The sequence below is a fragment of the Heteronotia binoei genome, chromosome 18 (assembly GCF_032191835.1).
Source record: "Heteronotia binoei isolate CCM8104 ecotype False Entrance Well chromosome 18, APGP_CSIRO_Hbin_v1, whole genome shotgun sequence".
Taxonomy (NCBI): Eukaryota; Metazoa; Chordata; class Lepidosauria; order Squamata; family Gekkonidae; genus Heteronotia; species Heteronotia binoei.
In genome coordinates, this window is record NC_083240.1 from 21,019,649 (window position 1) to 21,033,738 (window position 14,090).

The 14,090-nt window shown below is 46.7% G+C and overlaps 1 protein-coding gene across 1 annotated transcript in view; it reads right to left on the bottom strand.

Moving 5' to 3' along the window:
• The window catches only part of CHD5 (chromodomain helicase DNA binding protein 5), an 86,162-nt gene that overhangs the window by 32,867 nt on the left and 39,205 nt on the right, over positions 1-14,090 (bottom strand). The window contains exons 12-22 of the mRNA XM_060258797.1: positions 12,620-12,751; positions 12,249-12,360; positions 11,264-11,455; positions 10,959-11,159; positions 8,975-9,112; positions 8,148-8,269; positions 7,084-7,257; positions 3,756-3,897; positions 3,254-3,385; positions 1,797-1,914; positions 916-1,040 (exon numbers count right to left, since the gene is read on the bottom strand). Of these exons, the coding sequence (XP_060114780.1) occupies positions 916-1,040; positions 1,797-1,914; positions 3,254-3,385; positions 3,756-3,897; positions 7,084-7,257; positions 8,148-8,269; positions 8,975-9,112; positions 10,959-11,159; positions 11,264-11,455; positions 12,249-12,360; positions 12,620-12,751 (1,588 nt within the window). The remainder of the gene's footprint in view (positions 1-915; positions 1,041-1,796; positions 1,915-3,253; positions 3,386-3,755; positions 3,898-7,083; positions 7,258-8,147; positions 8,270-8,974; positions 9,113-10,958; positions 11,160-11,263; positions 11,456-12,248; positions 12,361-12,619; positions 12,752-14,090) is intronic.

Consider the following 14,090-nt stretch of genomic DNA (forward strand, 5'->3'; position numbering starts at 1 on the left):
AGGCTTTTCACCCAACTGAAAATGCATGGCCTCAGCCTGCCTTCCACAATTGTACTACTTCACCCTGTGAAGTATGTGGAGGCTCAAGGTGAGGCCTGGAGTTCTCCTGGAATTATAACTGATCTTCTGACCACAATTATCAATTCCCCTGGAAGAAATGGCAGTTTCATAGAATCCTCCCTCTGAAGCTATGGTATCCCATGGAGTCTAGGGGAAACAAAAGTCCTAGAGTGGCATTACATTCCAGCTGAACTATCTCCCTTCCCCAAACTGCACCCTCTCGAGGAACCACCCCCAAATCACCAGGAATTTTCAATCTTGGACTCAGCAATCTTATGAGTAGACAAACGGGCTCTAAGAGATGCTGCGGATTAAAAAAGGCAGCCAAAGAGGGAATGGAGATCCCCATCAGGCCTGTCCCCAGAGAAATCTGGCTGCTCGCTCCATACAAACAGAATGCTAACCTAGACAGGCGATTATGCCCCTCGTCTCTCTCCCTTCCCCAACAGTAATTTTTTTTTAAAAAAGCAACCTTGTGATAAAGCCCCCAACAAAAAGAGCAACACTGAAAACAGTTCACATACAAACAATGTTCAACAACACCAAGAAGATGATAACATGCAGCCAGTTTTTGTGAAACAACATAAAATGAATACCATTCGAGGTGGGGGTGGGGGGCAAGATTAATACAAATGGGAAAAATGGCAGGCATGCACTTCCCAGAAACATCAGCAGCTCTTTGGTGGGGAAGGACAAATGGATTTGGGGGGAACTTGAAGCACCAGAAACCTTGTGGAGGGCAGAAAAGAGAAGCAAGGAATGCGAAGGGAAACACGGAAGGGCACGGGGAGAATCGGGGGTTACCTGGGTGTATTTTACCAGATGGTGAAAGAAAGGAAAAGCTAGAAAATTAACCTGGATGTCATTGTGGGGATTCCAATCAGAATCGTAAATTATGACCGTGTCGGCCGTAGCTAGGTTTATGCCCAAACCACCGGCTCGGGTAGAGAGCAGGAAACAGAACTGCTGAGCTCCAGGAGCTGAGAACGACAAAAATCCACAGGATTGGGGTGGGGGGGAGCAAAAGGGTGAGAGACAGAAAGGAGGTCAGGGTTAGCAAGAGAAGCACGGACATTACAGGAAGTCCAGGAGATGTCCCAACTAGAAGGAAAGAAGCCAAGACGGGTTAGTGGCAGACAAGGAGGGGATGGGTTAAGGCCTGAGGCAGGCACGGGACAAACATACAGCCTGAGCGCCCTTTCTCAGAGTGCTCAGCCTTACACAGGAAAGTGCCCCATGCATCCAATTCAACTGACGGGTCTACATGGATGGCAGGGGTCATGCGTTTTGCTTGAGTCACTAATTCCCAGGCCAAGTTCTATGAAAGAACGGCTTGTGTGGCATGAGAAATCCACTAATTACACAACTAATGGCACCTGTGAGCCTAAAGCACACCTGCGGAAGAGTCTGCCCTCTGTATCTCTGCATGACTAGCTGTACTGACTGTCCATCTTTCCTTTAGCCTATTTGGGGGCTAGAAATTAAACAGTATAAAACTTCAGTATAGAAGAGCTGCCATTTTTTGACAATGCCATGTCAGAATCGAAACAACCTCAAAAAGAAATTAAGGAAGCCCTGAATAAACCAACTGAAGAAAAACCATTATTAGAAATGTCATTGGTCCATTGGCAATAAGACTTCTATCTTGCAAGCTTCCAGTGGTTCAGAACACACTCATAGTTTCCTGAGGTGAGCATACAAATTGAATCCAAAATGGGAAAGCCAAAGGAAAGTACCATTGAATCTGTCGATGGCTTCCTGCCTCAGCCCTCCTGTAATTCCCCCGTCAATCCGTTCGTACTTATAACCTTCAAATTCTAAGAAATCCTCCAACAAGTCCAGCATTTTTGTCATCTAACAAAAAACAAAACAAAAACATACCATGAACTAGTGCATCACAAAGGGAAAAGACAGTCGATTTAAATGCTCCTGCAAGCCTAAATTGCCACCCTCCCTTGTAGAGGATGCCCAGTTAATCTCTGCATGATTCCCTGCTCTGGTCTTGCTTCCTTTCCAATCAGACTCCATTGGGCTGTGGTAATTCTGCTATATCTCTGCAACAGACTGGATCAAACACAAACATATGCGGGGGGGTAATTACCTCTTCTCCAAGGAGACTGCCCACTGCATCTCTGGGAGAGTTGATGCTCTGAGCCCACCTCTTTTTAATGAGGAGGCACTCTTAGACCAAAGACTCATGCAGAAACACAGGGGCTGAGATAATCTAAAGATGTGCAATCCTTACTCCCTCATACTTTGGGGAGAAAAAGTGAAGTGGACTTTCACTTTCAACTCAGGAAAAAGCCACCATTTGGGGACAAACTGTTGTTAACATTTCTATTGAAATTCTATCCACAGACTTATAACACAAGGCAGTTTGGTACTATAAACATATGGACCTTACAAGAAGAAGAAGAAGATACTGGATTTATATCTCGCCCTATACTATGAATCGCAGTCTCAGAGTGGTCATAATCTCCTCTACCTTCCCCCATCCCACAACAGACAGGTAGATGGGGCTGAGAGAGCTTTTTACAGCAGCTGCCCTTTCAAGGACAACTCCTGTGAAAGCTATGGCTGACCCAAGGCCATTCCAGCAGCTGCAAGTGGAGGAGTGGGGAATCAAACCCAGATAAGAGTCCGCGCACTTAACCACTACACCAAACTAGCTCTCATACAAGACATAAAGTCAGTCAGTGTCCGTACCCCATAACACAGACAGGGACGTTAGACTGTAGACATTGCTTGTGGACAATGGCAAACCAAGATTTGAACCAGAGACTCCCTGCTTTGCTTCTCAGTTCTCTACTGCAATGCTGCACTTGCTGATACAGCACTACAACAGTGAACCTCCCTCGTGACGGTGAGATTCTTCCAAGTGCTTCCTCTATGACTTTTTTTGTAGCAGGCACTCCTCTGCATATTGAGCCACACATCCCCTGATGTAGCCAATCCTCCTGGAGCTTACAGTAGGCCCTGTACTAGGAGCCCTGTAAGCCCTTGGAGGATTGGCTACATCAGGGGTGTGTGGCCTAATATGCAAAGGAGTTCCTGCTATAGAAAAAGCCCGAGCTTCAGCTAGTAGGCTCGATTTCACCACCCTGCTTCTGCTCCCGCACTTCCCCTCCCTTTTGTTCTTTAGCTCCTCTTCTAGGAAATTCAGTTTGCCCAGTTTGAGTCACCTGAACCTCACCTGGGAGAAAATGAGCACCCGATGGCCTCCGTCCCGCAGCTTTTTCAACATTTTCTGCAGCAGCATCAACTTCCCCGAAGACTTCACCAGCGAACTGCCATCATAGGACCCATTTGGTAATACGGGGGCTTCCTAAGAGCACAGCAAAGGAAGGTGAGGGAGGGCCGATCCATCCATGAGTGTGTGTGTGTGTGTGTGAAAATCTGCTACACAGCTCTCACTGAATGACAGCGAGCCATAAGCATCAAGCCGGCCTACTCTGGAGCAATTCCTTCTCATCCCCATTCAAAAGGAAGCCTCAGCATGCAAAACTGAATTTGAGCTTGTTCCTTTGACTTTAATATCCCCTCCCTTTTGGGGTTCCCCCGCCCCACTTGACATTTAGACCGCAAGGACCTTGGGTATTACCTGGACAGGGTAATCCCCCTGAATGGCAGGCCACCCCAGAAGCCTGACACAGAGGCAGAAACACAGAAGTGGAAAACAAATCAAACAGACCTACCACGGCCGCCACGGGGAAAAGATACGGGTGGTTGCAGCACTTCTTCAGGTCCATCATGATGTTGAGCAGTGACACCTGGTTGCCACCCCCTTTGGAGTTCAGGGCCTCAAAGTTCCTGGTCAGAATCAGCTTGTAGTATTTTCTATATGGACAGAAATGGGAAAGACCAGGGCTTATTTTGTAGAAAAAGCCCAGCATGAATTCATTTGCATATTAGCCACACACCCCTGACATCCCCATTGTTTCACACGGGCCTTTTTTGTGGGGAAAGCCTGGCTGGAACTCATTTGCATATTAGGCCACACACCCCTGGTGCCAAGCCAGCCAGAACTGCATTCCTGTGTGTTCCTACTAAAAAAAACCCCTAGGGAAGACCATTAAACGCAGCGGTACCTCTGGAACCATCAGCTCCACTCCAGCAAATGTAGTCCTTCTGTGAGTGGCTCCTGATAAGCAGGCACAACACTCACCATCCACACAGAAAGGTTGCTGATCCCTGTGCTGGAAAGAGCTCGCCTCAAATTAGAATACAGCAACATTACACTGTGTTGCAAAGAGATGAGCTGATCACCTCTCTGGGCTTCAGTATACCTGGAAAGCTGATGGTGCCAGTTTGGTGTAGTGGTTAAGTGTGCGGACTCTTATCTGAGAGAACTGGGTTTGATTCCCCACTCCTCCACTTGCAGCTGCTGGAATGGCCTTGGGTCAGCCATAGCTCTGGCAGAGGTCGTCCTTGAAAGGGCAGCTGCTGTGAGATCCCTCTCCAGCCCCACCCACCTCACAGGGTGTCTGTTGTGGGGGAGGAAGGTAAAGGAGATTGTGAGCCGCTCTGAGACTCTTTGGAGTGGAGGGCGGGATATAAATCCAATATCTTCTTCTTCTTAACAGGCAATGATGCTCAACAGATGTTCCTGGAAACTGGAATGAAAGTTAAGCCTGGCCGTAAGGTTCATAGTGCCCTCCTAAGCAAAGCTGCATCCTTTTAAGTCCATGGATGTCGACGGGCTTTGAAGGGTGTGACGCTGTTCAGGACTGTGCTGTAAAATCATTTTGCAGCTTTAATCTGGCCGCAGTGACAGGAGACCAGACTTCTTTGTCAGGGAAAGAGTCCTCTGGCTCTGCAAGGGCACACAGCTGCTGTTGGAAGGCCCAGCAATGCTGGTTTTAAGCAGAGGCCCACCCTTCTAAGCCCATGGACTGCAAAGGGTCAAACTCTGCTTAGAATGACACTGCAAAATAGACCAGAAGCTTGTTTCTGATTGGTGCAACCCATACATTTGTATTTTTTTATATTTATCTGTGTGTGTGGTGTTTGTGTGAGTGTGAGTTTGTATGCGCACCTGGAAGTCATGATGACCTCTGGTGATTGACCCCTACTGGGACCTGGAGGATTTTTAGAAAGGTGGCTGAATAAAGCCTGCTCCTGTCCTCCTGACTGCTGGTATTCCAAGGAGGTCTCCCATCCAAGTACTTGCCAGGGTTGGCCCTGCTTAGCTTCTGAGATCTGACAAGATCAGGCTTGCCTGGGCTACCCTGGTCAGGTGTACACTTGTATTTTTAAAGCCTTCACTTGAATGAGAATATCCTGAAAAGGGCTATTTTTCCACATCAGGTCTGGAAGGAGGATATTAAGTTCTTGCCCTGCCATTAACAGCAGAGCCCTTGGGAGCTTGTCTTGACTTTTCTTTTAAAATTCTGCCTTTGGTAGGGACAGAACAAAAATTACCATCTCTCTCGATACCAGGAAAGCTCACCAGAAAACCCCTCAGGCTTTGGTGCCTATGGAAATTTCCAGAACTCGTGATCTTTCATTAGGGTTGCCATTCCTCAGGTGGGGGACTAGGAGGTAACTGTGCTAACGAACCACAAATAGCACAGCAATAAGGCTGTTTAAATGTACTTCTAAGTAAACATATCATAGAGTCAAGCAATTGCTGATAATTCTATATGAAAATGCATTAGATAACAAGAATGATGTACAAAATCAACTTATATACATCAACATACTCAAAAAAGCATGGTCCACTGACCAACACAGACCAAAAAGTCCATATTTTGCCAAGGTGCCTAAATTCATAACTCCAGAAATTGTAGTATTCCTAGTCTGCAGTCTTCCGTAGCTAGTCCCCCTTTTGTTTTGTCTAAATCCCTAGGTGGGGGTAGGGGATCCCCCAGTTTGGAGGCCCTCCCCCCACTTCAGAGTCATCAGAAAGTGGGGGGAGGGGGAATGTCTGCTGGGCACTCCATTATTCCCTATGGAGATCAATTTCCATAGGGAATAATGGAGAATTGATCCGAGGTTATCTGGGGCCCTGGGAAGGCTGTTATTTGAAGTAGAGGCACCAAATTTTCAGCATAGTATCCAGTACTTCTCCTCAAACCACCCTCTAAGATTCAAAAGGATTGGACCAATGGGTCCAATTCTATGAGCCCCCAAAGAAGGTGCCCCTATCATTCATTATTTCCAATGGAGGGAAGGCAATTTAAAAGTGTGCATTTAAAAGTGATAGCCAGAACTCCTTTTGGAGTTCAATTATGCTTGTCACAACCTTGCTCCTGGCTCCACCCCAAAGTCTCCGGGCTCCACCCCGAAAGTCCCCAGATATTTTTTGAATTGGACTTGGCAACCTTATCTTTCACACCCCTGTCAATGGCTGCCTCCAGAATTTTCTACAGTTCACAGAAGGGGCAGACCACACACACAACAATATTATCAAGATTTACACTAGCATCGCAGAAATCATCAGAAAAGACATTGGCAGAAGCTCCAAAGCCTCCTGATACCAGGTATTTCATAACACAGTGCTACAGCCATCATCAGGAGGACCAAAACCAGAAATCTTTAGCAGAGAATAGTCTGGAAGCACTGTGGCAACCCAAGATTTGCAGCTTCCCTTCTTCACTAATGGACTTTATCCCCCCCAAAAAAAAAATCTGGAAAGAAGGGCAGGTTGATGTACCACCCCACGTCAAAATAGGAAGCCATAGCACTGGGTCAAAAAATTTCTGGACCAAATGGACCACAAAGATGAGAGCACTCCACACCAGATCCCCTGAAGTGTGCTGTGATTTGATCCTGTCTGGGCTTTTTTTAATAGAAAAAACCCAGCAGAAACTCATTTGCATATTAGGCCACACCCCCTGACATCACCATTGTTTCACACAAGGCTTTTTTGTAGAGAAAGCCCATCAAGAAATTTACATATTAGGCCACACCCCTGACACCAAACCAGCCGGAGCTGTATTCCTGTGCATTCCTGCTCAAAAATAGCCCTGATCCTGTCAGCCGTACTTGAATCCCTGCAAGTCTTGAGGAACCAGAACTTACTTCTGCATCTGACTGAGTTCCACCCTCACGATCAACTCTGTCTTGGCAGGCATGTTCTTGAACACGTCGGCCTTCAGCCTCCGAAGCATGTGAGGGCCCAAAAGGTCATGCAGTTTTTTAATCTGATCTTCCTTGGAGATGTCAGCAAACTCTTCCAGGAATCCTTCCAGATTGCTGTAGGAATAATGTATGCCAAGCCAGTTACCAGCCAAGCAGCAGAGGCAAAGCCACATGGGGCCGACTGAGCAATACACTTTGCCTGCACGGGAAAGGCACTCAGCTGCTGGGAGATGAAGACCAAGCCTTCCATTCCAGCCATAAAGTGCACAGCCTCAATTTGCCTCTGAGACGTGCAGGGAACAGAGTGGTGAGGTTTAACCCTTCAACCTCCATTTGTTTTTACTATTCACAACTGGGTTCCCTGCTTTGCTATTAGCATATGAAAGGAGAAAACACATGATCTTTAAAAACAAATGAGAAACACATTATCAGGGGCTCATATCACAGGGCTGGACCTTCTTCTGTGCCTGAATGGGGTCATAGAACTCAAGCATGGACAGCACCCTCATGGGTCACTGGGTAAGCATGTAGATATGAGGTGAAATCAAGCAAAATCACACCTTTCTCCCTTTCTGTTCATAACTTGCAGCAGCAGAAGAATGAACCAAGAGGCAATTTTATATTATTCTCGCCCATCAGTGCAGCCCCTACCCCTGGCTCCTGAGGTTCTTCCAATCCTCAGAGAGAGGTTTCACAAAAAAACAAAAGGTGCTTTTGGGAAAGGAGAAGATCTGTTTGGGGCAAGGAAAGCTCTGCTTCTTGTGGTTTTTATCTTGTTGATGGACTACTCAGTTGTTTTTACCTGTTTGCAACTTGCTGTTGCTTTGCTAGACACCTCGAGTTCAAGGAGACAAGGCCAGATAAAAATGGATTGTCATTTCCCCCAGAGAGAGAGAGAGGCTTCTCCAAAGCCACTTGATGAGTTTATGGAAGAGGTGAGATTCAAACAAGAGACTTTCCAATTTACATCTTTGAATGTCAGTCACATTGCTATTAACACTCACTTGAACCTCTCCGGTGTGAGAAAGTTGAGCAGATGAAAGAGCTCCTCAAGGTTGTTTTGCAAGGGTGTTCCAGTGAGCAATAACTTGTAGTCAATTTTGTAGCTGTTGAGCACCCTAAAAAACTTGGGGGAAGGGCAGGGGGAGAAATGGAGTGGAAATTTCAGACCAACCATTATAGAATCTTTTGGTCACTGCAAAAAGACACCAGTCGCCGACCCCATCAGCAATTGTACACTGCTAAACAAGAGTGGATCGAAATGTTGCAAAGATGCTGCTGCCAAGAGCTACAACTCCACAGAGTAAGTAAAACTGTGACATCACCCCATCAAACGCTACCTCTGTCACCCTTCAGGTTATGAATAGAGGGAAAGGAAATGCATGGCCACGGGGAATGCAGCACAGCGGTGTTTCTGACAACGGCTGCAAGTTCTATGTTGTCCCTTCTTCAGAACCTGATCTCAAGATTGATTACTCAGACAAGCATTAAAGAGAATTATTCCCCCTTGGCTGAATTTCTTCATCGGTTGCTACTTTGGGTTTCAATAACGAGTCATGCCCAGAACAGGAACTCATGCAGAGATGCAGTGAACAGGTCCCTCTGGACTGTAGGTAAATCCTACCATTGCACGTGCTAAAACCTGCTTTTTGAGGTGCAAGGATGTATTTATTTATTTGATTTGATTTATATCCCGCCCTCCCCACCGAAGCAGTAATTTGCTTCTGGTTTTGTTTTGGGAAGAAAAGTTATCTCAGAATTCTCAGAAACCCAATAGCAATTCAGCATTTACTCTAAATCCCTCAAGCCCACAGCTGAAAGATATACCTACTTTGGACTGGTTATTCTTCAACCTATGAGCCTCATCGACCACCAGACATGCCCACTCGATAGATCCCAGAATGGCCTGATCAATCGTGATGAGCTCGTAGGATGTGAGCAAGACGTGGAATTTTATTTGAGCTTCTTTCTAGAGGAGACAGGAAGATAGCATCACTGCCCTCAGGTGCCACTGCCAGCAGAGGGGAGAAACAAATGTGTGTCTATTTGCACCACAGGGCGGTATGTCAGCAGGCCAGGTCCTGGTTATGAATTAAAGCAACAGAAAATCAATGTCCCCCCTCCCTGCCATCTATGAGCAGGGAAATTGATTAGGAAAGCAATGCAGAGCAAACTGAAATCTCTGGAACTCATCTTGTAAATCTGCCAGGCTCACAAAACAGTGCTTTTTCTCCTTTGAGAAAGCTTCCATCCTCACCTCTGGGAAAATGTCAAGAGTTACTCTTTGTTAAAAACCATGCTGTCTCTTTTTATTGGAACCCTGCCCCCCGCCCAGTGTCTCTAAATTGCATTAAAAATTGTGATAGTTAGAGTTAGGGAGCAGTTGGGTTTGCCAGCCTCTAGGTAGGGACTGGAAATATTTTAGAATTACAGAGAATCTCCAGATCAGAGACCAGTTTCTCTGCAGAAACTGCTGATTTAGAAGATGGACTCCTTCCCCCAACACTAAGGTATGCTTGCTCAGGCATATTAAGGCACAGCAGACTCCTTCCCCTCCCCACGCCCTCTCCAGGTGCCACCCCCAAATCTCCAGGAATTTCCCAACCTGAAGTTGGCAACCCATGGAGAAGTAGAGGCCGAAGAACGGAACAAGTTGGAGCGAACGTGTCTCCCCACTCCCTCTTACTGCTCCAAAGGTTGTTTCCCCACCCTGATTTTTGCAATGGAAAAAAATGAAAAATGGGGAGAACTCTAAAAACAACTCTTATGAAAGGTTTTCTCTTTTAGAAGGAGTGAAAATGCTTTTTAAGACAAGATGTTACTGTCCCACAATGTATAGTATGAAAATTTTTATAGACAACCTACACCATTAAATGATGATTTCTAAGCTGGACAAACATATACAATTTTTTCAGTGTTGATAGTTTTGTCCACAATATATCCGCAGTAACAGGTATGGTAACGCAAGACTGAAGGTTCCCTGTTTTCTATGTTATAAAGTATAACTAGATATTCAGGTGTGCTGCTAGTCATATTGTGACTATGAGACTATCACCATCCAAGAAAGACACTTTCTTTTGTTTACTAAAGAAGTTGTTGTCTACTTCCAACTTTCCCCCCTACACCTCAGATGGCAAACACGAAGATATGTGTGCTCAGGCACGGTAAGGCACAGCAGACTGCAGCTCCCAAAGCTGGATCCAGGCAGCTTCTCTCCTCATGAAAAAGTAAGGTGAGTTTCCCTTTAAACACAAAAGGCTTGTGGAAAACTGGCAGTGCAATCCTAAACTTTGAGCCTAATCCTAAACTTTGAGCCTGCATGAGTTCATCACGGGGACTTGCACCTCTACTGTAGCTGCTCGTTTCCAGCGGCTTCTTGTGAGTAAATGCGCGGCATGGCCTGAGAGAACTGAGAGAGCTGCATGGGAGAATTCCTGCCTCCCCTCCTGTTTTCAGTATCTAAAACAGCCCAGGGGGCCACAGTGGCAGCACTATTTCTCTGTGAGCAGTCAGCATGGGCAAACACATGCTGGCTCCCAATAAAGTAGATTGAAGTAAATTAATGGCCCCTGCCCCACAGCCACTGGGCAGTTTCAGCCACCAAAAACAGCACATTAGTGAAGGCAGGAATTCCTCCTTCTTCCACACAGCAGTCACGATCCGAATCAGGCCCTTCAGAGGTCAGAGCTGAAGGGTTACATTATAAAATAGAGGTTTCAACTACTTGCTCTGCTGGGTTTTTTTTATTCAGGGTCCCCAAAAGGCCCCAAAACACACATCTCCCCACCTCACCCCCTCAAGTCGCCAGCACTTACTTTCATTCGGAAAACCTTCTTCCCAGTCCGGATCGCATTGTCCTCAAAGGAGAACTCGTTTTCGCGGATTACAGACCGGCTCTCTTTGTCCCCCGTGTACGTGACCACATAGAAACCAGGTGCCCACATCTCAAACTCCCGTTCCCAGTTGATGATCGTTGAGAGGGGAGCGCTGACCAGGTATGGACCTTTGGAGTGGCCCTGTGTACAGAAAAGGGGGTGGGGGTGGCACAGTGCTGATCAGCAGTTCCCTCGCAAAGGATCTGGGAAAACTGGCAATGGCTCCAACGAATGCCCATGCCTACCTCTTTGTACAGAGAGTAGAGGAATACAATGGTCTGAACGGTCTTGCCGAGGCCCATCTCATCGGCAAGGATAGTGTCTGTCCCTTGTGCCCAGGAAAACCGCAGCCAGTTGAGGCCCTCCAGTTGGTAAGGATGCAGAGTCCCACCTGTTGTATCAATATACCATGGTTGCTTGTCAAATTTCACCGTAGGCTGCGAAGGGGCAGGCAGGGGGAAGAAAAGGCATTATTAAGGTTGTCAACCAATTAAAAAATTTTCTTTTATCTTGATGCACTGGATAATCAGATGATTCCCCTGACCTGCATGGCCCAGGCTAACCCTATCTTGTCAGATCCTGGAAGCTAAGCAGAGTCGGCTCTGAACAATACTTGGATGAGAGACCACCAAGGAAGGCTACATGGAGGCAGGGAATGGCCAACCACCTCTGTTCATCCCTTGCCTTGAAAATACCTACGGGGTCACCATAAGTTGGCTGAGAGTTGGCAGCATCTTCCATACACATTCAGGAGATCGAATCTAACAAACACTTATATCTGGTGGTTTATAAAATCTGGAAAGATGGTCTTCTTTCTCATCCTCTAGTGACAGTGATAACCCAGAAACCTACAGAACTCTCAAGGCTTACTGATAAAAATTGGGTCCCACGGGCCAACCAGCTCAAGTTTGGGGGGATCAATTGATTAAATTATTGGGGTGGGGGCGCTCAGCAAATTCAGCCCAGTTGGCCTGTGGTTGTGATTCTGCCAGAGGGCAGAACACGACATCACACACAGAATTCAAACCTCTCAGTCTTCACTGGAAAATTTTCTAGATTTAGCAGCCACAAATGTTGGCTTGGACACAGGTGGGCAATGCTCGTTGCAATCCAAGCCCAGAGCTATAGCTGAATCACAGTGCAATCCTTTAAAAAGGATTCCTTCTAAGTCCAGTGAACTCTTGGGCTCTAACACTTCCCCCTCCCTGCCCGACCTTTTTGCTCACTTACGTCCACAATGGGTGTCTCTGGGGGCCTTTCCAGTTTGTCATCGTTTAGCTTCTTCCCTTTCTTGCTCAGCCTTTTGGAGAGGCAGCTGGTGTCCTCCCCCAACATCATCTCCCTGTGAAGGAGGAAGAAACTGATGCACAGAAGGACTCACACCGAGTCACACCATTGGCCCATCTCAGCCCAGTGTTCTCCACTCTGACTAGCAGCCGCTCTCTGTGATGCAGAGCTCCTGAGATCCCTTTGACCCAGGATGCCAGGGACTGAATGATGGACTTCCTAAGGCTCTCCCCACTCCCAGCCTGAACTGGCCAAGTTCCTTGGGAAGCCCTCAGTTGCAGTCGCTGCTGCTTGGCCACGTCTCCAGCACTAACCTGTGATTCCAATATTGCTGCTCGAAATTTTCATAATCGGGGATATCCATGTCATCACCCTCCCAGGTGCACTGGTCATAAGAGAGGTCTTTCCACTTGATCAGGTAGTGGACATCTCCCTTCTTGTCAAAACTGGACAGCACAACAGAAGAGATTATCGCAGCCAGGTCACAAAATAGCACAAACACACACACACACACACGTTCACCTCTGCAGTTGCAGGCTGGCTTTACATCAAGACAAGGGAAGAAGGACCCTTCTGAGTTGCCATCAGGGCTTTTCATGCAGCAGGAACTCCTTTGCATATTAGGCCACACACCCCTGATGCAGCCAATACCCCAAGAGCTTTCAGGGTTGTTAGCACAGGGTCTATTGTAAGCTCCAGGAGGATTGGCTACATCAGGGGTGTGTGGCCTAATATGCAAAGGAGTTCCTGCTACCAAAAAAAAAGCCCTGGTTGCCATTAAGGATGACAGAGTGAGCTGAAGCTGACCTCAGGGCAAGAATTCACTGTGAAGGTGTGTGAGCCTCATTGACAGTGCAACTTCCTGTTTAATTCCATGAAGCCTGCCCAACAGAATCCCCCTCCCAAGTTGACTGTTTTAATCACAGAACCTAGAAAACCAGAGTCACGCGTGCTCCAGCGCTCCCAGCCTGTGGAAAGCAGCTTGTTCGCTCCTAAACTGGTTTATTTAAAGTCCCCAAGAACACTAGAGCTCTGCTGGATCAAATCAACCATCTAAGTCCAGCACTTGTCGCCACCAGTCACTTGTCACACAGATGACTCTGAAGCACAAAAGCAATAGCTGTCTTCTAGCCCGGTTTATTCTGAACCCTTGATTGTCAAAGATACACTGGACCTGGAGGTTCTACTTAACTTGGGAGGATAATATCAGCTGGTAGAGCTCTACATTTGACTTTTTCTTTTAAACTAAGACCCACCCAACACACCTCATGACAAGGAATTGATCAGAGTGCTAGAGGAACTGCTCTATGAGGATCTGTTAAAATGTGTAGGGTTATTTTGCTTAGAAAAAAGGTGAGTATAGGGGGTGGCATGATAGACATCCATCAAATTATGCATGGTATGGAAAGAGTGGACAAGGAGAAACTTTGCTCCCTCTCCCATAATACTAGAATCCAGGGTCATCCGTTAAAGCTGGAAGGTGGGAGATTCAGTATAGACCAAAGGAAAGATTTTCCTGCACAGCACAGAGTTAAACTGTGGAACTCGCTGCCACATAATGTGCTGGTGGCTGCAAACCTGGAAGGCTTTAAAAAGGGAGTGGATAAATTCATGGAGGTTGGGGGGTGGCTGCCAGTCATGATGGATATCTACTCCCTCCAGTACCAGAGGCAATATGCTTCTTTTATATCAGTCGCTAGAAAGCATGAATGGGCGGACGCTGTTGCAAACATCCAGCTTGTGAGCTTTTTAGAGGCAACTGGTCAGTCACTTTTGTACAGAATG